Source organism: Apostichopus japonicus, chromosome 17 (genome assembly GCF_037975245.1).
Source record: "Apostichopus japonicus isolate 1M-3 chromosome 17, ASM3797524v1, whole genome shotgun sequence".
Classification (NCBI taxonomy): domain Eukaryota; kingdom Metazoa; phylum Echinodermata; class Holothuroidea; order Aspidochirotida; family Stichopodidae; genus Apostichopus; species Apostichopus japonicus.
The window spans coordinates 9,447,708-9,471,078 of record NC_092577.1 but is presented as its reverse complement, the minus strand read 5'-3'; the positions used below and the strand labels follow the sequence as shown (position 1 = coordinate 9,471,078).

Here is a 23,371-nt window from a genome sequence, read left to right as displayed (position 1 = left end):
GGGAATAATAGTCGAAGTCGAGGTAAGCAGAGTTAATTTGACAAAGCATCTATTAACATAATTTTCTGTGGTCAATGTTCCTTCTGAGCCACCGTAATACCCTTACAAATTACATTGCGTACTTTGTAATAACAGTCGGAGCAGATGTTACCACCTGGTACAGCTAAACCCAACAAAAACAGAAAAAAAGGAAACCTAGACAATAATGTTTCCCATATAATGTATTCCTCTATCATTCCAGTTTTTATTCTTACAGAGGGTGGCAGAGAGGTATTCGAGGGCCTATTCCCTCTCGTAGCTGCACCTCCCCTGCCCTCCATTGTGGTACAAGATTAGTCTCTGTACAGAATAGTTAATTTCATGATTTTGTATTAACGTTATATTTTCGTATTGAGAGAGAGTAAATATTCTTGTTTTACACTGAAGTTTAGTTGCTGCCCAGTGTATATGACTGACTACTCTTGTAGAAAAGAGTTCTCTCCATAGCATTGTAACAAGAGCTCAGTAAGACATTTCATACACAGGACCGCAACACTTGGCAAATATGCCTTATCGAGCATCGGTCGTTGATTTTCAGTAGGCTTACAGCTATTATGTGGTTACGCTTGACTTGGGAAATGAGTTACAATAAAATCAAATGACTTGAGCGAAAGACCTGTGAATTGACTTAAAAAATCATTGGCTTGGTGAAAACAATGTGATAAACTCATCTCAAATTTCAGCTAACAGTAAAATATTAATCAATGAAGTGTCATCCATTGTAACTTGATGATAAATTATTGCAGCAACTAATGTTGTCCAGCAGCATTATCCAGTGATTTCCAGAAAGAAAACGAAACATGTTTTCACTTGTTACATATCAGAACATGAGAAAAGGGGACTTTTCAAACAGGGCTTCCCGTTCTGTCATTGCTTTTTCCTTCTTAATATGAATATTCTTCTTTTCGTATCTATCTATCGTTATCATAAACTTATTTTATTAATATTAACATATTGTTTCACATCTAACCTACCTTTCGTTATCATGAACTTGCTTACCTATTGTTATCGCTATTTACTTAGCCTGCACCACTAACTACATTTATAACGTACTTAACTACCGTTGTATGACAGTCACTGTTAACGCAATAAACAAATATAAAGATCATAAAAAGTGTACCCCGTGGTATCGTATAATTGTTTCATAGTTAGTTCATGTTATCATTATTACAATATATGACTAGATATCTTTTCAGAGTGAAGATAAGATGCTTCACTCCCATTGCGTATTAAATCATCTATTTTTTCTCACCGGGGAGAGGGGAACATATTCTAGATGAACTTTTTAGGGCAGCTTTAAAGGACTATGAAGATAAAAAGTATCGTCTCCCTAAAATATTGGCATTTTCTAAAACAAATAACAAAATAATATTCCGCAGCTAAAGGTTACTTTCATTCTATTCATCTAAACGGCATATGATCAGTGGCGTCACCAGACTTTTCAGTCGGGGGGGGGGGCACAGAGGGGGCACCAGCATTTGATGGGGGCACTTAGGTGGTTACGGATCGCTGTCCTGGGGAGGGGTCTAAGGGGAAAATTTTCGCATACGGAGGATGGGCTAGATGCAAAATGGTGCCACATTTGATGCTAAACTCGATCTGAAGATATCTCCGGAAATTGCTATTTTTGAGGTAATGATTTTAACAACGAGCAGAATTTTGCAGAGGATATGAACCACATGCTGTCGATATTATGCCTAACCCTATCAATAGAACCTACATTTGTTGAAGTAATGTGTGCATGACCCCCGACTCCTTTCTTGTCCTTCTCGTTTTCTCCCATTATCTATTAAGATGTAACAGGTTCCAGCATCGTTATTGGCTCCTATCAGGGATCTCACCATTCAATCCAAAGATGGATCACACATCGAGTATGGCTCAGTATGCAGGTGTGAACATTCGCCATTTGTTCCTACAAGCATCTGACCTCAAATGACCTCTGCACCCCCTACACAACAGGGTTAATATATGGGTCCAAAAATATAGGCAAGTATGGTGCCTGCGGACCCTCACATTCTCACATTTCGTCAGCTCCTAACCTGTCAACGTCAGACCAAGGCAACATACTGCAGTACCCTCCCTTCTCACAGCAGGTCCGAATTTTCGGCATTTCGCAGGCATCCAATTCACGAGAGGTAAAAGACACACACAGACAGCAGACAAACACTCTCACCCATATGACAAAGGCCCACACAAAGGCCCTCAAGGTTATGGTTCACAGCAACGATATTACTCATCGGTCCAGAAAAAATAAAGCGCGTTCTTTCATATTCTGAGGTCAGAATCATGAGAAAGGTCCAGAAATAGTGTTCTCTGGAGAGTAGGGGGGGGGGCCTACTTTTCAGGAATTTGATTGGACTGCACCTAGTGATTTTCTGAATATTCGGCCTACTTCCTAGGAAATAAAAACACGGCTGCAGCACAGCCAGAACAGGGAAATTCATTGTTTTGAACGATGAGTCATGTAGCTCGCGTAGCGGACGTGTATAGCCGATGGTATGGCGTGAGCACTGACACATTCAATGTAAATATCGACACATGCTGTGATGGCGCGGGTTACGACTTCGATACCCGACGGTCAAGGATAAACTTTTTCATTTTTTCGCAGCTCATGTGAAGAAAATACGAATTACTGTGCTTCTTTGTCCTTATGAAAAACCAACTCAGATGATGGGAGTTGAATATAACAAACTATATATATTTTTTTACCAACCCAAATCTCAGATGGGGGGCACTCGGGGGGCACTAGGTTTTCCAGGGGGGACACGTGCCCACCTGCCCCCCCCCCCCCCTTGGCGACGCCACTGCATATGATACAGACTTAATACATCCAAGCAGTATAAGTCACATACACTGATGTCGTGTATGGAAGGTAAATGTTACATCCAGTCTGCATATGTGATGATATCTACACATAACTAGAACAACTGTATTTGTAAACAAATACGTTGCATTATATTGTAGTGCGCGGTGAAAGTTATTTGTTGATATTCAATGGAGGGGTCTTTGTTACTGCAAACCTTTTCAAGTTATTTCGGTCACGAATAAGCCAGTTCGGCGTTTTTTCCTTTGACGTAGACCAAAGCTAGGCTCTATTTCTATAAAGTACTCTAGCTAGCATGCGACTGCAATATATATTACTAAAACTACGACAGATTAACCGGACAACCAAGCTCATTAACGGTTGTTAATCACGACGAACACATGTTCCGGACGTGACAGAGAATACACAGTCCTGGACACTGATTGGTCAAATTGAACAACATGTTAACGTTACTGTATCCTCGTCAAAGAAATTCAATTATAGGAAGAATGCACAGTTTATCGCCGTTAAGAAGTGAAGCCTTGAAAAAGTGAGGCGCTTTGTGGTGTGCGGCAAAAAGCCAGATCATTTGTAAGTCTTCACATATACAGAGTGCATACGACTTTGAAACTGAATTTGATTATACCCGCTTCTTCTGAAAGTGTAGGTGTACTTTGCACAACAGAGACATGTTATGGCGACCAGAGTGGTAAGTACTATACTCCTGATTTAAGAACCAACTTTTTCTCGCCTCTAAAATGACGTGGACGGATGGAGGAATGGCCCTGGCAAGAGCAAAGGCACACATGAGAATGCCGACGGTTCTATGAGGACTATGGCAAAACAGCAGCAGCAGCTATAGTGACTCGAGTAAGTGGAGTGTGTGTGCAACTTTTAATGCCTGTAAAGTGTCATTTCCGGTATCTGAGAGGCATATGGCAAAGATTTGTCTTGCTTGTATTATTTTATTGCTCCACTCAAATAGTGACGTAGCCTAGTTGTCCCTATAAATGCCGTTTAAAAGCAACCCTGTCTTCTCCGCCATCCTCTTCCCACACACCTAATTTTGTGTTATACTTCCATATTAGTCTGTGTATGCATTTGTCAGTTTAATGTTAATGTTGCAAAGTGGCTATTTTCCTAGTATTGACGGTTCTTAACCGTCATCCCATGTTATTCTGACATGTATATATATCGTTAGGGATACAGTGTTACGTAAAATGAGGCGTTAACATTTTTAAAATTAGCCTTTAGTTAAATCGCATCCAAAAGGACAGCTGCAGCTGATCTAGGGCCTAGGCTAACAATATCCAGGGTCCAGTGAATAACAATACAGCACCTTAACAGACGACACTAGTAAATAAATTAGGGTCCTATGTAATTGCTTTTGCTATCGCTTCCTAAGAATTACCTGTGAAAATGCGGCACACTATCACTTTAGTTATGTCAAAGACGTAGTGTTTGTAAGACGCGCCGGTACTTTCTTGTCGTACAAGCAAAGCGCCACCAGTTGGATGGGTGGTTTCAGTACATGTCGCATGACGTCATTCTCCATACTTCAATTTCTGTGATCCTCGCCTAGTTAGCGAAATTTTACAAACATATATACGGTAATTTACACCGAAGGCCTAATTCACGATTACTCGAACGAATACAATGTAGGTCTAGTCTCTCATTGCACTGTAACATTCTTCTGTCTATAAAACACTGATTGGTTGATTTCCTGGCCCTGGTTCATCATCCAAAACACATAATATACGCCATATACGTACGCAGCCGCTAGCTGTGGAAACTAACTATGACTTTGTAATATAAGATGACATGACATTACGGGCTATATGTTCGTGCCCGGGATCACCAAAATAACACCGACTCGTTGCGGATAAACACGATTAACTTTTGTTGCTTGCAACATTTTTGCAGGATGTTTTTAACTCAAATGCGTTCAAATGTTACCTATCTTGTTTAATTCGAGAATAATAAAACCAAAGTAGAGAATTATACGTTTTGTTTTGAAGAAGTATGCTACTCAAGGATATCTATTTCTTTACGTTTACAGAATTAACTGTTCGCCGCCACAGTTCTTTGCAAATCTGGGTCTGGATTTTTTCTTGCGTAGCCAACCTGTGAATTTGAGATTGCTATGAAGAATGTATGTTGAGCTGGCATTCACCAGCCAGCTATGTAAATGATTGAGCGGGCGAGTAATTCCATTATTGTAGCGCGCATGCACACTAAAATAAATATGACTCTACCCCTGTACTTTCACTAGGGGTCCTCCGATGATCAACTAAACACCACTTCTGTGGCCCTGTTCCAACCTCACATACCCCTTATTCAAAATACATAATTCACTGTTTCGCGGCCAGTTTCAAAGTGACGCAGTTTAGTATGTATTTATTTTGTTATGTAAAAATTAAAGAAATAAATATTTGTTTGTCATGTTTGGACTGGTTGTGAATCAAAAGAAAAACGTCGAAAAATTGGGTAATAAGACTTTTTTAATACCTGATGCTAACTTAAAGGATGATTTTAGGTACTTAAAATGTTATATGGAAAATGTTGTTGAACATTAAAACACACTGCTGACAGTCCAGGTTGAATGTCTATAACACTTTTACTTTTATAGAAATGAACATAAATAAACAATTGAATTCCATGAATTAAAGTGACCTTACAATGTACCTTAATACTGTAGACTGTTAGTTCCTGGGATACAACTCAAAACTCATTGGAAAACAACACTTTTATAGCTAATAAAGGATATGTCTACCCTTTATTACAATTAGGGATATGTCTATCCTATATTAAAATAAGAGATATGCCTACCCTAGATTACTATTAGGGATATGTTTACCCTGGATATGTGTACCCAAGATTACAATAAGGGATATGTCTACCCTAGATTACTATAAGGGATATATGTCTACCCTAGATTACTATAGGGATATGTTCTGCCTAGAGTTACCCTTTAAGACAATATTTTACTGATAATGAATACATTAGCCTGTTTTACCGCCATGCAGTGTCCATTACGTTGATAGGAACACCATACATCAAGAAAACACTAATTTCGAAATGTATAAAACTATATACCGTATCAACCTTCCTGCAGCGTCAATAACAATATATCCATACGAAAACTCGAATATATCGTGGAATCAATCTACACTGTTACTTTGTTCTTTGTGATTGAGTGTTGTATAGCATTTCAGTTTAAATCATTATTTTATTATTTTCACCTCTACTACAGGTTTCACATAATACCGGTGAATGGTACGGTATTGAATCTTATGTTCCTTTCCATGTTTTGTAGAAGGCCATGTTGAGAAGTGAATAAAGCAAATTGTTGTACGGGCTTGTGCAAATTCGATCAGTAATCTTTCAGTTGTAGCGTTTATTGCATTAACTCTTTGACTCTTTGATGGAGGTTGCAGTTTGGTTTTCTTTACATAGTTTAGAGATCTGAATCGTGTATTTACGAACGAATGGAACGCTGTCTGTCTTGATTATCTGAGACATGTATTTCAGTAGGCTGAATTCTTGAACTATCTTTGCTTATACTTCCAATAGGTTTGAATGATATCTCATAACGAAGCAGTCATCGATGAAACAAGATTTATTTGATATAAAACAATACATTGATAATTTGTGACTTTCTCTTGGCGGGCTGTGTAGTTTAATGTAATATACATTTATTTAGATTTGTTTGTCGCTAAATTTAATGTTGTCATTCATGAAGTGGATTTTTTTCTAATTATGTTTTCGATATTGATTTTTTGTATATTTAGTTAATCATGTTCTTTTGGTTTAGTTGACAGAAACTTTCGTAACAAACCTGTTTCATATGATGAACATACTTACATTAAATCTAGATGCAATCTCCAAGAGCTGGATTGTGGATCTCTGAAGAAGCTTGCTGTCGTCGTTATTGATCTCAACATCCTTTGAACACAGATCCCTGACGGTGTCCTTGATTCCATCTACCTCAGCAGTTTGTTCCAGGATGCAGAGGATGGCAAACTTATCACCGTCTTTCCTGCTCTTCAAGTATTCTATTATTCTCTTCCCAACTGCTGGACTAATCCCACAGGTGAATCTGTAGAGGTACTGAAGATTAAATGGATCCACTTTATCAAGAACATCCTCCAGCTCAGATGCGTTTCTTGTAGCAGCTACAACTTCTACCAGTCTAAAACACGCAAACCATTCACAGAATAGTTGATGGTAGAACCTTAAGTCAGTCTTTGTCTGTAAGTCTGTAGTAGAAGCCTGTTCGTTTGTCTCAGCAGACGCTTCTTCCTCTACCAAGATACCAACTGCAATATAATGTTGACAAAACCCTTGACCTAGTCGTGTACAGAGTCCATCCTTACGCCATGATAACTGTTTGTTTCCACCGCAGACACCTTCAAATGCTACTTTACTCAGTTCGTCGTGTTCACTTTCATGTTCGCTCATGTGTTCCTTTGCGTGTTTGTCCAGTGATTTGTTTCTCTGGTGACTATGGAAACATTTAATCATGTAGCGAAAGAAACCGGTAACTGACTTAAATATCTGAAGATGTGTCTTTTCGTGGGTCATGTGAGAAAACATTGCAAATAAGAGAGGAACTTGACATAGATCATCCAGGATCGGGTTTTCTTTCAAAGCGCGCTTAATGTTAGCAACGCTTTCTTCGTCTTCCCCGGTAACAGCCTTGCGAATGTACTGGTCGCGTGCTTTTTCGTCAAAGCCAACTAACCTAACATATTTTGTGTTTGATTTGTCATAATCCTTCGGAAGATATCTGGTTGTCAGGGTAACATCAATATCTTCAAACAGATTGCTGGTAATGATACGTCCTACGTCACTTCCGGTAGCTCCGTCCCTATCAGGAAACTCATCATACCCGTCCAGGAGTACCTTAACAGAAGAACAGCTTTCAATGATATTTTTAATATCAGAAGATTTGATACGAGGATCGTTTGGTGCTAAGAACAGTTTAATTGCTTGATAGATAGATATCTTGCTGTTCAGCTGCCTCAACCGGAGAAGAATTAGAATCTCTACGTCTTTAAAAGGTGAATCCTTTACACCATTGCACCAATCATAGGCGAGCTGTAGGGTCACTGTTGACTTACCATACCCGGCTTCTGCTTCTATGATGCGCCGTTTGGCTTTCATTCGAGGGTCTGTGAATATATATTTGTACGAGTCCACACGTACCCATGTTCCGTCTTTCTCCTTCGTCGCTCCTTTAACTATGTAGATCTCTGTACCTCCCTCAACAAATACCTTGTCAACACAATATAGTCTGTCCTTGATGTACGGTATGGGCTGGATTGCGTCATATTGTAGTTTATACCTGCTCTTCAGAGAACTGATGAGTATGGCCTTTTTGTCTGAAAAAATGGCAACATTTGATATGTAAACATTACGTTTTGGTCAATACAATTGGGGGTGTCAGTGCTTATATATATATAAACTGGAAACAATTATGGCGGGCAATCTGTTTGAAGTCGCTGTTAACGACAAAATTATACCAGTTAAATTGGAGTAATGTGCAATTTTATATCGCCTTATATGTGTTCATATCTGCATATAACAATTCCAATCGGTTAGGTCTAATTAATAAGGTAGAAACAAAACAATGAAAACAATCACGTTGAACTCTCGATCATACACTGTAAGAGTAATTACAATGCTGAGGCTAAAATCCTTATCAATGTTTATTTTAAGCATCAGCTTTCTTATGCTTAAGTTACTAATACAAAACTATGTAATTACAACAAACCTTGCACTGTAAGGCGCTTCATCGATTATGACGTCACAACAATTTTCGCGGGATTAACTTGGGTCTTCACTTTTCTTTTCCTTTGAGTGATATTATCCATGATTATCTTTCAAAGCGATGATCTGTTGAATATATATTGATACAGAATGCATGGTTAAAACTTATCAAAAAATTATCACAAATCAATATATAATTCTATAAGTCAACAGAACCAGTCACGTTACTAACAGGTCTCTGGCTCGACAAAGATTACAACAAAGTGAATCTATCCTTATTATCTCTGATTTACTGTAAATTGTTTACACAAAACCTCGACCTTTGAAGTAATCTAATATTAACCCGCCCTGAAAAAATCAACTTTCTGTTTTGTTATCAATATTAATTATATCCTTTAAGAATGTCACCTACAGGTCGTCAGTTTAGATGGCGGGCTTCACAATTATTGCGAGGCTCTCTCCTCATCGTGGATACAACGGTTATTCATTTGCATGTTAAAGAATCTGTTTGAGATAATTTTTATTAATTTATCGATGCTAATCGATGTTGGCATCAGATAAAAATGAACGTCATACGTTTGGCTATAGTCAAGGTTCATTGCAAAAAGTGAGGTTAAAATCTCTTTTCTTTTTAAACATTTTTCAATTTGGTCTTTAATATCTGTAATGCAGCAATATAAAGCACGCACGTGACGAAATATTAAGGTTGAGGATCGAATCAAATTTAGTAATTATTCCTTTAGTAACCTTTATTTGATGAAATTAGAGAGTAAAATGGCACACTGTTATCAATACACACTCTTGTGTAAAGCATTAGCCTACCAGGTTAAACTTGTCAGCCTAAGTTAAACTGCTGCTTTAAGCGGCACGACTGAGACTCGGGCAGAGGAAAAGAATTGTAACGGTTCCTTTATAAGCTATATTATTTTGAATCTCACATGATTTATATTTTTCTAATAATTTTAGTAAAAAAACCTTTACCATGTATCATTCTGGTCACCCTGATAAAGCAAACATACCAGTCACGTGATTGCTATCATACAAAAAATCTTTAAAAATCAGACAAATTCTTAAACTTGATCTGCTTATTCTTTGTTTCAATATTCTACCTAATTATTAGGATTTTTTGTGGAGTTTAATTAAGAATACTGTAATGTTTTACCGTAGTTTTACTGACAAGAACCACATTCCCACCGGGTAAGCCTATTTTTAAGTGTTGAATATTCTCTTTACTTCCCACATATTTATAGATATGCCTAACTGATACCGTGTTCCATGAACTTCCCACTAGATTTATCTTAGTAAAACTGATCCAATGGTCCATATTCATCCTACATGGTTTACTACTTGTTCCGTACTAATAGAAAGTAAGACAACTGCATCTCTCTCATGCATATAATTGCAAGCTGGAAGTAAGCCTATTCCCTGAGGAATATATTTAATGATTTCCATCCCGATTCATTCATTTAAGTTGGACCCAAGCCTAAAGGCGCAAGGCCTGCTATGAAAGTATTACAATTCTACATTTCTGTTTCAATAGGACTCACTGTTAGTTTATTTATGATCTGATCTGACAGCAATAAAGTGAAAGGATCGCACATGTTCTGATTGGAAGAGATATGTTGTAGTTGCATGAATAAACCATTAAATAACCAGGATTTACATATAATAAGAGTTTGACTAACATGAGCTTAAACTTCTTCCCTTCAAATTCATGAAATATTTTAATCGACATTGAAATATGATCATACCGACATGGATTTTAATTCTTATACATTGAAATTGCCTTGAAGACGCCATGTATATATAGTAATATGTTGTCATTAACTTAACATAGCCTGTGTTATTTATGACATGTTTAGTATATCTGTACATATATAGCTTCACATCATTACTGTCTCCTGTACGTTACTTACCAGTATACGACCAGCGCTTTTTGGGTTTATCATCCAGGGTAGAATTTAAGTCTAGAATCCTTTAATCCTTAAAAAAAAACATATGAAAATCACGAAAAAAGAACACACGGAAAAAGGAATAAAGAACAACCAATTGACAAGATGGCGTCGTGTGGGTCATGTGGCGTTCTAATATACGATCCTGGACGCTAAATAGATGTCGGTAGGAATCAGTCTATAGTTTAACTGGTTTCAAAGTTCATATTTTATAATTTACACAATCAAAGACTTTATTTGATAATCCAATTCATATCTGATATTAATGCCTTGCTGTGTTTATTCTGTCATATCAGCCGTTCTAAAGTACCTGCTGTACGTATATGCATTGTTCTCAGTTACGTCTATTAATACGAAACCATTTTAAGTTTCCGATGGATTTCGTCCTATGTGCGTAATATGGCTGTTATAAGTACACAATCTGTGTAGATCAAACTACAAGCTGTGATGGCCATCTCTGAATATGTCTTGACAAGAAATATACAGATTGGTTTACGAAAATGAAAACAGCGTAAAACCACTGTTTATTACACAAATATGAAAACAAACAGTGGCGGCGGAACCGGGGGGCTGGGGGGGGGGCTCAGCCCCCCAATGAAAAAGTTGAGGGGGCAAATGCATGATAAGCCCCCCCCCCAATATTTACCAAGGCTCCGAAACGTGCATCTGCCCATTTTTCAATGCATACTTGTTGATCTGTCCGATGCACACGTATACTATATAGGTGTAATAATTTTAGTAAATGCATTGCAGCCAGAGCAGTCAAACGATATGATAATTGATTGTCTGTATCATGCCTCATCGAATATTAGTGTTTTAAATAAGAGTGTCATAAGCTAAACGCTACACTCATCAAAATTTGCGTTTACACTACGAGTACACGCAAGGCGTGGAATATGGCTCTATATATGTTTAAACGCAATCAATTATTAAACGAACAAAAACACAATATTAGCATTTCACCTGTACTGTATAGGGTACATGCATTCGTGACAGTGCTCGGTTCATAGAAATTTGTTGGCAACTGCACATGGTTTTGGAATTACCCATTTGTTGACATTAAGAGATGCTTTCTGTTTTTTCTTATGACATTTATTGCATTTAATTGCAAGTAGTAATTTACTACACTCAAAAACGTCTTTGCGAGTACACTACGAGTAATAGCTACTCTCTTAAAACACCATCGAATACACAAATTACGATGTTTTTACCGATTTTTACGTGCAAACTGAGAAATTGCAGGCTTGAGACCCATATTTTAGGGCTAGGTATTCGCAGCATAAAACACTCGGGAAGTGCCGTTTCCGGCCATCTGGGGGTTTGAAAAACCCAAAATTTTCTTGTACGCTCCGCGCCAACCGATGGTGGCGCTCCGCTTAGATAGTCTCCACACATTAGCCCCCCCCCCCCCCCAATAATTTTCCCGTTCCGCCGGGCCTTAAAACAAGTACATAAATTATAAACAATTTGACAAAAGAGAGTGTAGATATAATGAGCTAGGGCGGGATTCTAACAAGTAAGATCAGGATTGCAAGGGTCTGACATTAGAGCCCCGTTCTAGAAACAAATAATATTTTGCTCTGTTCAAATTGATCGTCCCGGTCAGTTCTCCGTTGTTGGTTAACTTCAGTAAGACATGATTTCAATGAACGGAAGAACAAAGTTATAGTTAAAGTTATCCGCAATGCCCCTTATATATGAAAGGGTTAGCTAGATGTTTTCAAATTATTGAATCATGTTAGAATTATCATTTAAAGAACTGTATATGCTTCAAATAGGCAACAATATGGTGCAGGATATCAAGGGTATGGGGAGGGAGAGGGGTGAGCGGCAGGGGCGTAGCAAGGGATTTATCAATGGAGGGCGAAACTAGTAAGCAAACTGTCTAAGTGTAGCGCCACTCGTTGGCGCGAAGCGTACAAGGAAATTTTGTCCGAAAATGCCTCCCAGATCGCTGGAAATGGCACTTCCCAGGCCTTGTTAGTTGCATATAAGCATTTTCTTTTAGCAATTACTAGCGATATCATAATTTTTTTACAAACAATATGCTCAAGGGGAGGGGGGGGGCGGTCGCCCCTTCGCCTCCTTGGCTACGCTACGGGAAGCTGGGTATCAATTAATCCCTACTGCTTAAGGTATTGGAGCCTGAACTTTTGTGCTAGGTCCAGAGGCGGATGAAGGACTTTATAGAGTAGGGGACTGAGCTGGATTATTGAAACCGGCTTCTATATGAGATGGGAGTCTGGAGATCCTGCCCCGGAAAGAGAAAATATAAATTTAGACATATAACTGTGCATTCTGCATATTGAGACTATAAAGCAGGTCCATATAAGTTACACTCAACGCAAGGTTTACTAATAAATGATAACATAATAGTAAAGGTGATGATACAAGCGTATCAAGGGTTCATTTCTCACCAGGGTGATTGAAACAATCCACCGAGTAAACCATTTCCCAACGACTGACGATCTGAGATGTGACCATGACCCACATGCACTCCCCTACACCCTTGCGCCCGACTGACTATCTGAGGTGGGGCCATTGGCCCACATCCCCTGGCTGGCGATCCGAGATAGGGCCATGGCCCACGTGCCCTCCTCCACCCCCTTGCGCACTCCACTGTAGGAGCGTCGAATGCCAGGTCCTGTCATGAGGACAATGCCGGGCCCCTCGTTTCACTGGTCACATATCCCATTTTTTTTTTGTAGCCCCACCTCATACTTCTCTCGGGCGCGCAATATCATTGCGAGCCCCAGAGTGCAAAATAATAATATCATTACATCGGGTAAATGCCTATGTATACGACTATGCTTGCGTATGTAATAAAACTAAGCAACTGTCCACATCATTTATGGGAAGGGAAGGGAGAATTGGGGAAGGAGAAGAAGTGGAGGGGTGGAAGGGGAGGGAACGAGCAAGGTAGGGGTAGGGAAAGGGAGGAGGCACATGTTCCCATTCTCCCACTGGCTACGGTACCATATATATATATATATATATATATATATATATTTACTGTACACAATAGTATGTATATTGGCAGCATACGCTGGTATCCATATATCAGTGACTCAAATAGAGATGTTTTTATTCAAAACGACAAGCCGATACTACATGACTCAGGTAACTTTGTATAGAAGAGTCCATTATTGAATCAAATTGATCGTACTGAAGATTATCTACATCACATGACAGGGGCGGATCCAGGATTTTGAGAAAGGGGGGGCCGACATCCCGATGGTAGCACTTTAGTGATCTGCGTCCTGGGGGAGGGGTCTAGGGGGAGGGGCCCCTCCCCCTTGGAAATTTTTGGTTAATTGTGAGTGCTTAGATGCAAAATGGTGAAACATTTCGCCAAAAACTAGAAAAACCAGAAACGTTGCAGACACGCTTTTTTGTGCACATATTTTTGCTCGATAGACACATATTTAAGAACGCTCAACAGTGCATGTACAATGGATACACTATTATTGCGTCGATTCGTTTTTTCTTTTGCGCGAAAATTATGACGCCAGATTCACCCCAAGAAAAAACATAAAACAAGATATGTTCAATGAGATAATTATGATATACTTATTAATGAAATGGGGGTGTAGGCGGTTTTACACTATCTAACGCAACGTAGTCGCCAAGAACCTGAAGTATTTTTAAGGGAGGGCCTGATAATAAGCGGAAACGGATCACCGACTGAAAATATATCGGAATTTGTGGATTATTTCTTGCTTCCTATTCAGGGGCGTAGCGAAGGTTTTTTTGTTGGGGGGGGGGTGTGTGTGGAGAATTTGATTTGCCGACGGATCTGGAAGTGGTGACTGAAATGGGGGAGGGGTTTAAGGGGAGGGGGTGTCCCCCTCCCCTTTTGAAATTTGTTAGTTTTGAAACGTCCTTAGATGCAATCTGGTGTATATTTTAAATCAAATTTGATTTGCCGACGGATCTGGAAGTGGTGACTGAAATGAGGGAGGGGTCTAAGGGGAGGGGGTGTCGCCCTCCCCTTTGGAAATTTTTAGTTTTGAAACGTCCTTTGATGCAATCTGGTGCATATTTTAAGTCAAATTTGATTTGCCGACGGATCTGGAAGTGGTGACTGAAATGAGGGAGGGGTCTAAGGGGAGGGGGTGTCGCCCTCCCCTTTGGAAAATTTTTAGTTTTGAAACGTCCTTAGATGCAATCTGGTGCATATTTTAAGTCAAATTTGGCACCGTAGAATTTCCATTTCGATAGAAGAATTAATTGGGACCAATTATCGAACTGTGTTTTCTCTTTCACCGATCGTTGAAATAGTGAAACTTCGTGATGAAAATGTTCAGAAAACTTTCCGGTAATGAGAAATAACAACATTCATTGATATACAAGCGAGAAACGTTAAAACTTGTGTACAATTCGTGAGCCGTGTCCTTAAGTTTTCCACGGAGAACGAATGACATCTGCGATGACGTCATTCTGAACAGAAGATAATAACAACACGTTGTCACACGATAGCACGACTCATGGGCTACGGCCTATACGGAAGCCTTTAATTCCATTTCTTTCACTGAGTTGCCGGCGATTCTGGCACTCGTCTAGCTGAGCCTGGCTACAGTAGCTATACTGACGGCCGTGACATTATCAGTTATTTGCCGAGAGGTTTTTAACTTGCAGGCGTCGGGTGATTGGATTGGTGAATGAGTTTATCAGATGAAGAACTGGAAAATCGAAATAACCGATAAAGAAGCTCCCGTTCTCCTTTTCTCTATTCAGCTTTCCTTCTTTCTTCCCCTTCCGCTCTCTTCACCTTTTCTCCTTTTGCCGACAGACCCAAAATTTGCCGACAGCGACCAAATTATTATATATAATATAATAAATCAAAAAATAAAACCAAAATCTCAAAGGTTTACTTGTTAACTCAAGGTTTCATACTAGCGAAGAATCAGCTGACTCTCAAGGTTCACACGAAGCTCTTTTAGATGCTCTTATAGCTGCATTATGAGCCCATAAAAACTCGTGCACAGAAAATAGATGCATTTTGAGGACGAGACGCCCAGGCCGAATATAAAATATTCAAAGGCTACTACTGATGAAGCTCCTATAAAGTTTGAGAGCAGAAACCGGTCTAGTTGGTCATAAGAACCTACACTAGTCTCTCCTACTATTAACAGTACACTCAATTCACCTAATAGGTGCAATTATGCTTCACCACGAGGAGCATGCTATAAGTTCATGTTCCTTGGGCCCTCCCTTAAAAATACTTCAGGTTCTTGGCGACTACGTTGCGTTAGATAGTGTAAAACCGCCTACACCCCGTTTCATTCAGATAATTATGATATACTTGCTAACTGTGCATTGATTTTCCCTGACAGTAATAGTCAGCACTATAGTACTGAGCCGTATCTAATTAATACGTGATGTCGCGTAGGCCTGGTAATTGCCTTAGTTTCAAATTTGGAATAAAAACGATCGCGTTTCAGGGAAGAACAGCTGGATATATATTAGGCTTTTCTTTCACCAAGTTATGCCTATTAGGAATTTAAAGTACTCCCACATAAAAAAACGCAACTGATTTCCAAAAAGGGGGGGCCGGGGCCGGGTCGGCCCCCCCCCTGGATCCGCCCCTGCATGATGACAACCAGTTTTGTTTGATATTGATTTATATCGTTATAAATAATAATTTTTTTAATAGCAAGTACCCATTTTCAATTTTGAAATATAAAAATAATTAAGAAATGCCACTTCGTTGAAAATATAATTAAAAAGTATCATAAGATCTATTATAGAAAAGTTCTCTTTTGTTCTATGACACATATTATTAAAATGTTCTCTCTTGTTCTAAAAGGTTATTTACTGAAAATTTGTGGTACGAAATTTACAGGAAAAATTTTCTCTCCAAGATCCTGGCGGTATTTCCCGTTAAATGAATGTCACATGTCCCACCGACCCAATGCTTGTCACCCACTCATCACGTATTATAATCTTATACATAATCTTAGCGGTATTTTCTTCTATCCCAGTGCCTTCGGTATCTTCCAGCCCGCCCCCTCCCCCATCTCCTTCTGAATTGAACAATCTTTCGAAGCCCCTGTATATGGAAACAATGAACAGGAATAGGTCACGTGGTACCCTAATCAACATTCCACGAAAGGCAGATTATGATCGTTCGTTTTTATTAGAAAAGATGAAAACAGAAGTAAATCCCGTTATCATCTCATTAATCCACGTGTTCTCATTGGCTCATTCAGATTCCCATTATCATTTCATTTATCCACGTGTTCGCATTGGCTCATTCAGATTCCCATTATCATTTCATTTATCCACGTGTTCTCATTGGCTCATTCAGATTTCCATTATCATAAGGGTTACCCATGTGTTCTCATTGGCTCATTTAGATTCCCATAATCATAAGGTTTATCCATGTGTTCTCATTCGCACATTCAGATTCACATGATCATTTCATTTATCCACGTGTTCATATTGGCCCATTCAGATTCCCATTATCAAAAGGTTTATCCACGTGTTCTCATTGGCTCATTCAAATTGCCTTCATCGTAAGGTTTATCCACGTGTTCTCATTGGCTCATTCAGATTTTCTTATAATTATCGATTCTTTATGACATTCATTAAATAAAATTTAGCTTGACTATTGGAGGTTCATTTCAAATAGTGAGGCAAAAGTTGATTTTTCCAATCTATCAAATTGCTCTTTAATATATATTTATAATAATACAGCTTTGTAAAGCTTATAAAGGTAACGAAACAGCTCATTTCACTGCTTACTGTGGCTACGGTCCTGTATATTTTAACGATATAACATATTTACAAGTACATAATAGTACGTTGGGATAGATATAGATAGGTATATCAGATCTCAGAGACCAAATAGAGATGTTGTGTTTTTATTGAAGACGACAAACTAGTGTCTTAGGACGCACGGAACGTTTACCTAAAGTATTACTGTTCAAAGTTAATTTGTTCGGATAAATCTCGTTTTATGATTAGTATGACTAATGAGGGAAACCTTGATCAGTGGCAGAATACGCCGTGCTATTAACAGTAGCCTATCCAGTATCGATACATATATATCATGGCTAATTATCTTCAGTTTGTCACTTTCTTCGCCAACCTTGTCTCGTCCCTCGATTTTTGGGGGGGGGGGGGGGGGGTGGGAGAGGCATCTCCTTGCCTACATCCCTCTTCTCCCACTCTTATGGCTACTGGAAGGAATTAAATTACTCTGCTGGGAATCATGGGACTTAAGCTGAGACATTGTCACTTTTTAGATAATAAATTTTCTCTGATATTCTTGTTTTATTGAAACATTATTTTTCCGAGAGAGATTCAACCTCATAGGGAGTGCAGGAGCGTATCATTTTGAGTTTTTCTTGCTTTATTGTATAATGCTTTGATTTACCAGGGGTACAAGGGTTGACCCTTGTGTACGCCCATGTCTGAATGGGTGTATCAAGTCACAGATTAGTGGCTTAGAATGGGCTCAGATAGATAATGTGTCAAAGAGGGAAATGTTTAGAATGGAATAGTTGAATGTAATTTTAAACTGTGGACATGGATGACCATTATTTGAGTTTCATAGCAATTTTATAGACAATAACACCTTTATGGTAATAACCAATAATTGGTATGTCAAGATACAGCTTTGAAATGTCCCATTCTTTATGTCTTGGTTAGGTTAACCCAAACCCTAACTTATTTTTGTTTACATATATATATATATATATATATATATATATATATATATATATATATATATGGATATAAACATGCTCTATTATAATACTCTTTCTATTGAGTTAAAGTGATTGTCTGATATTTTTGATATAAATGTATAATTTACCAGATACGTAATCTACTCGGTTTGCCTCTGATTGGCTATCCGTTCCTGTTAATTAGTTAGATTACATAGCATGTCTGTGTTGCACATTGACCTTACTGAAGTTTATGTACAGTATATAGTGACAGCACCAAGTATCATTCTGAACTTTGTTCTGCCATTTACTTCGCCTGCAGCCCTTCTGTACAACCATATAGAAATATTGAAAAAATTCAGAGCACTTACATGAAGCTTGCAGTGATGTGTCTCTTTCTGGTGGGGCATGGTGGGGTGGGGGGGGATGGTAGATATTAACGATATTATTTTATAATAATTAAATTACCCCACAAAAGTGCCCTTCTTTGTAATATACGAAATTATCTTTTTTAATAAAAATGACCCCTTATAAATTTGTAACTTGGAAAAAATGCCCTTTTTTAAAATTATGATGTACCAAATTGTTGAATACATTAATACAATTACAATAAGCGAGTTCAGAGTTACGAGTGCGCATGCCCGATTCTCACTTGGGGTCTGGTCAACTGAGAATTGAATCCTCGGAAGACGTAAACAATGACAGCTTTTCATAACGATAATCGCACTAAGAATGGGTTACTGCGACATTCGGAATTTATTTCTAGTGCATATTTCGGTGTGTTTGCGACTTAAAAACGTGTATAAATTGACTGAAACTACTTCATAATAATATTGAATATAATGGAACACAGGTCCGTATCGCACGTGAAATAATTAGTCTGATATAGGCCTACGAACGGGAAAAAGGAGTATTTGTGACTGTATCCTTCGTATGGGTTACGCGACCTTACGTGGTTGCGGGTTTCTTAATGCTTTGCGGAAGTTCTAACTGATAATTTTCGGAAATGAATTTAAAATATAGCATGGAACAAACTATTTTGCCCTTTTGTTTGTCATTATGAGCCTGAACTGTTTTTTAGAGAATATCGTAAGCAACTCGAGTCTAAAATACTAACAGTGACACTGACAGAACTGTAGATCTAAATAGGCCTACAGAACCTATCCTCATACTCGTTGCTTTTACGTCCATCAACGAACTCTGCATAGTAGAGGCATTGGTATCTTGTAGTTGCAACTACATGGTTTTTCATGTTAAGAAATATTAGTTCTCTTCATTTTTATGCGTGATTTAAAATAAGCTTAGTCTTATTCTTGGCATATTCCTACTACTTATAGGGGGTGTTACTAAAACGAATGACAATTGCGTTACACATAACGAATGGCAATATGTTGTAGGCCTACACACTAAAAAATTGCGTTGACTAAAACGAATGAAAGTAAATGACAGCACAGACATTTGCTTCAACCGGATATCACAGTTCAGACTTTGTGGGTATATTAAAGCCACGCAAAAAAAATCTGAAAATTGGGGTTTAAATCGCAAAAATTCGAGTTGACATTTTGCGACTGTGACCGGTGTTTTCGGTAAATTCTTGAGCAAGATGTTTGACTTGTCCTGTGGGATTTTACCCCGTGAACTTAGGGGAGTTGAAAAAAATTGTTGCTGTATAAAAATTGTTTGTTTTTATTACCCCCCCCCCAGGGCAAGGGGACGGTCGCCTCCCTGGCGGAGGTTCTTTTCCCAGACTGATCATAAAGGTGGGACCTCTTTTCTCTTATCCCTCTTATATCCACTCACCACCGTTCTTCGTTGTTATTCGTTGTCATTCGCTGTCATTCGCGAATGATAATTAACCCTGTACAAAGTCAATTGTCAGTCGGTCATTCGCTGTCGTTCGTTTTTGTTTGTCCTCTTATAGGGTGGGTTCAATTTGTTCGAAAAAAAAAAAAATATTTATTTTATTTGGAGAAGAACATTATAAAAAATAATAGTGGGTGGGGGGATTCCAAGGAATATTATTAATACGCTGCGATGGTGTACACTCTGCCTTTAGAAAGCACAACCTTGACTCGGCAGAAATGGCATTGTCAAATATTTCCCTGAGCCACCCAGACTCTAAATAGCTGAAGACTTTACCATCTTTATAGTCCGTCATCAGTCTTTGCTTCAGTTCAATGTTATCAATGCTGGTAAAATAATGCGCAATATCAATGTACATGCAAGGCGGCTATTTTTTTATTTCAATTTCGCCTTCACATGCAAGTGGTAAATCCGAAAGAGGATCGGGCAGGGTCTCTCCTTCAACCTGAAGTACCGATGCGTAGTCATCTGCCTTTTCATTTCGCGCATCTGCTTTATTAACTTCAGCAATGTTCATCTGAATGGCAGCATACGCTAAAGCAACCAACTCTTCTTTCCGGCCATTCATCTTCAACTTTCGTTTCTTTAAAAATTCCTTCAGTCTGTCAACTTTCCAAAGTTTAAACTCTTCCAAACTTGTAGGAATATCCATCCCAAATGAAAAAACAGAGTAAATTTAGACGTAAATTATGCGATTTCTAATGTTTACTGTAAGTGCTCATTAAGTTAACGTGGGTACGCGAGCATACAATTCTCGTCGCAACGAGAGTATTCTTATTTGACCTCTTGACCTCCATTGCGCAATGCAAACTCTGAACTCGCTTATTAGAATGTTCTCTTTTGTTAAAACAGAACATTCAATGCTGTATTTTGTGGTACGGCATGCACAGAAAATAGTTTTGACGGAAAGTTAATATGTCACTTGGTGATATTTCCTCTCAAACCCCATCCCCATCCCCTACACTCCTGGGGATTTGAAACTATTTCGCTGTCCCTGGTAGAACGAGAAAATGGACAGACGAAAAACATTCCCAACTAGGCAGAGATTGCTCAGTTTCATTACAAAAGAACAAAACAGAATTGAATCCAGTTATAATATTCAAATAAATTCGACAATGCACAATATTTATCACATTATTCAATATTTATTAGATTATTCAATATTTATCAGATTATTCAATACTCTCAAAACCAAGTTTGGTGTTTGATCTGATTAGTTTTAATATTCACTCTTTTTCTGAATGAGATGGTCAAGCGCCCTCGAAAGTAAAAGTTATTCGTCCGCGAGTTGGTGGTCGCTTATACACCGAATATGACATACGCCCTCAATTAGGTTGACAGCAGCACACGATTAGGTTGGTTATGATAAAGTGATGGTTGTTGATAGAATAAATATAGCATTTTGAAGGATCAAGTTGCTAAAACATTTTCAGATTAAATAGATATGTTGATTGTTATTGTCTCGCAAGGAATGATAAACTGAAGTTCTACACGCCATGTAATGAACTCACAGAATAAAGTCGTTCGATATTTGATGGAGTCATTTTGATTTCAATGGGCCTCTCCAGCGTCCTATCCGAGGGTGCTGTCATGGAGGTCCTAACAGAGTTTAGACTGTCGGTCCTAACGTGTGTTATCTGTACAGTGTACAATACTATGCTTTAAAATAACACGATGTCGTAAACGCACAGCACTCACACGCATACTAACACGCAGGGTGAACCTGTATGATGACGCAGAGGCGTAGAAAAAAAGTGAATGATTTTGATCATTGTCTTCTCCTGTATAACATCATTTTGCAACTAAGCACCCGTAATGAGGTATAAGTTTTAAATGCAAGGGGTCAACTCCTCTTCGTCAGGCCCCTTTCCCAAACCGACACGATATAATGTCAAATTGAGGGCGCTTTGTAAAGATAATTTATGGTTCATTATAATATTTGTCGGAGCTTGGAATTTCATTAGAAGAAAGAAAACAAACAAGAATTACTTCTAGTAAAATACTAAATCATCATACGAGCTACAATCATTGTATATCGACCAAACACAGTAAAGTATAAAACTCAAGCGACCAAACACAGTAAATCATATAACTCAAGCGTTCCATCCGAATACACTTGATTTCACCTGTAACATTACGTATGGTTCATGTCGTTCACAGTCCTACTATGGATACATAGAAACATGTAAGTACTAGTAAGGAAAACTCAAGGTACGGGGAAGGACATTGCCAATATGGTGTCATACTCCTATTGGAGTCTATATCCGCTCGATTGTTCTCCTTCAGGAAAAGTGCCAAAAAGCAGCAGGAGAACATCTTTTGTGACCAGTTATCAATCATAATCTAGTTTTTGTGGCTTGCATGTTGAAGAGCATGAATGGAAGTACCTGTGGTGAGAAAATTGGGTCAATTGAGGCAATTTTAGACCCCTTTAGGCCTCCCAGGAGCAGCGTAGGAAATTTGTTTACCACTGAGTGAAGAGGTTTGTTTACATGTGACGAAAACTTCCGGCTCGGATAGCAAAAAATCTTCACTGTCATGGTACGGAAAATTGATGGTGCTATGAAAGGCCAACTTGTCAGGCTCTATCCGGTGATGGGTAGCGTTTAGCTAGTGAGAACTTCTATCGAGATTTAGAGACCATATTACTTTTGTGATGTAGTGTGTAAGTCAATGGGGCTGTTAATGGGCGTATGCTACCATATGTACATTACTTGCGAAAGATCACGTGATGTGCATTATTTTTGTTTCTGCAGACGATGCAGATGATGAAAAACTGTCTTTTCATTCGTTGATCGGAATCGACCGACTCGAAGATGTGAAATTGAAGACAACATTTAAATAGTAACAATTATGAGTTCTTACTTCACCATAATATAACGATAGTGGATATGATAGAAAATAGAAAGATAAAAGGATATCAGAAAGAAACAAAAACAGTACGAAACATGCACTCTTGCACCTTCATCAGACGAATCAGATGTTTTGAAAACATCTTTGTTTTATATTATTCATCCATTCAATGACTCATTAAGCACTTTACAGTCATGTATAATTATGGTATGTATGTATAGGACATTTAATTAGCTACAACATTAATGATATTAATAGGAAATCAACATTGTTGACTGGACTTTGAATGTTATTTTACCATCCAGTCATTTCAATGATGTTTTCATCAAATTCCAGCTTTATATTTGATTGAACAAACCACTTTAATTAAAATAGGCTTAGTCTTATTCGTTTTTTATCGTAAAATACTTCAAACA

General features: G+C 38.4%; 1 protein-coding gene across 2 annotated transcripts in view; it reads right to left on the bottom strand.

Annotated features, from left to right (window-relative positions):
• Positions 1-10,700, bottom strand: part of LOC139954917 (uncharacterized) — an 81,768-nt gene extending 71,068 nt beyond the window's left edge. For both annotated transcript variants that reach the window (XM_071954907.1, XM_071954908.1), the window contains exons 1-3: positions 10,531-10,700; positions 8,619-8,740; positions 6,707-8,226 (exon numbers count right to left, since the gene is read on the bottom strand). In XM_071954907.1, coding sequence (XP_071811008.1) covers positions 6,707-8,226; positions 8,619-8,640 — 1,542 coding nt within the window. In that variant the 5' untranslated portion in view covers positions 8,641-8,740; positions 10,531-10,700. The remainder of the gene's footprint in view (positions 1-6,706; positions 8,227-8,618; positions 8,741-10,530) is intronic.
• Positions 10,701-23,371: the final 12,671 nt, after the last annotated feature.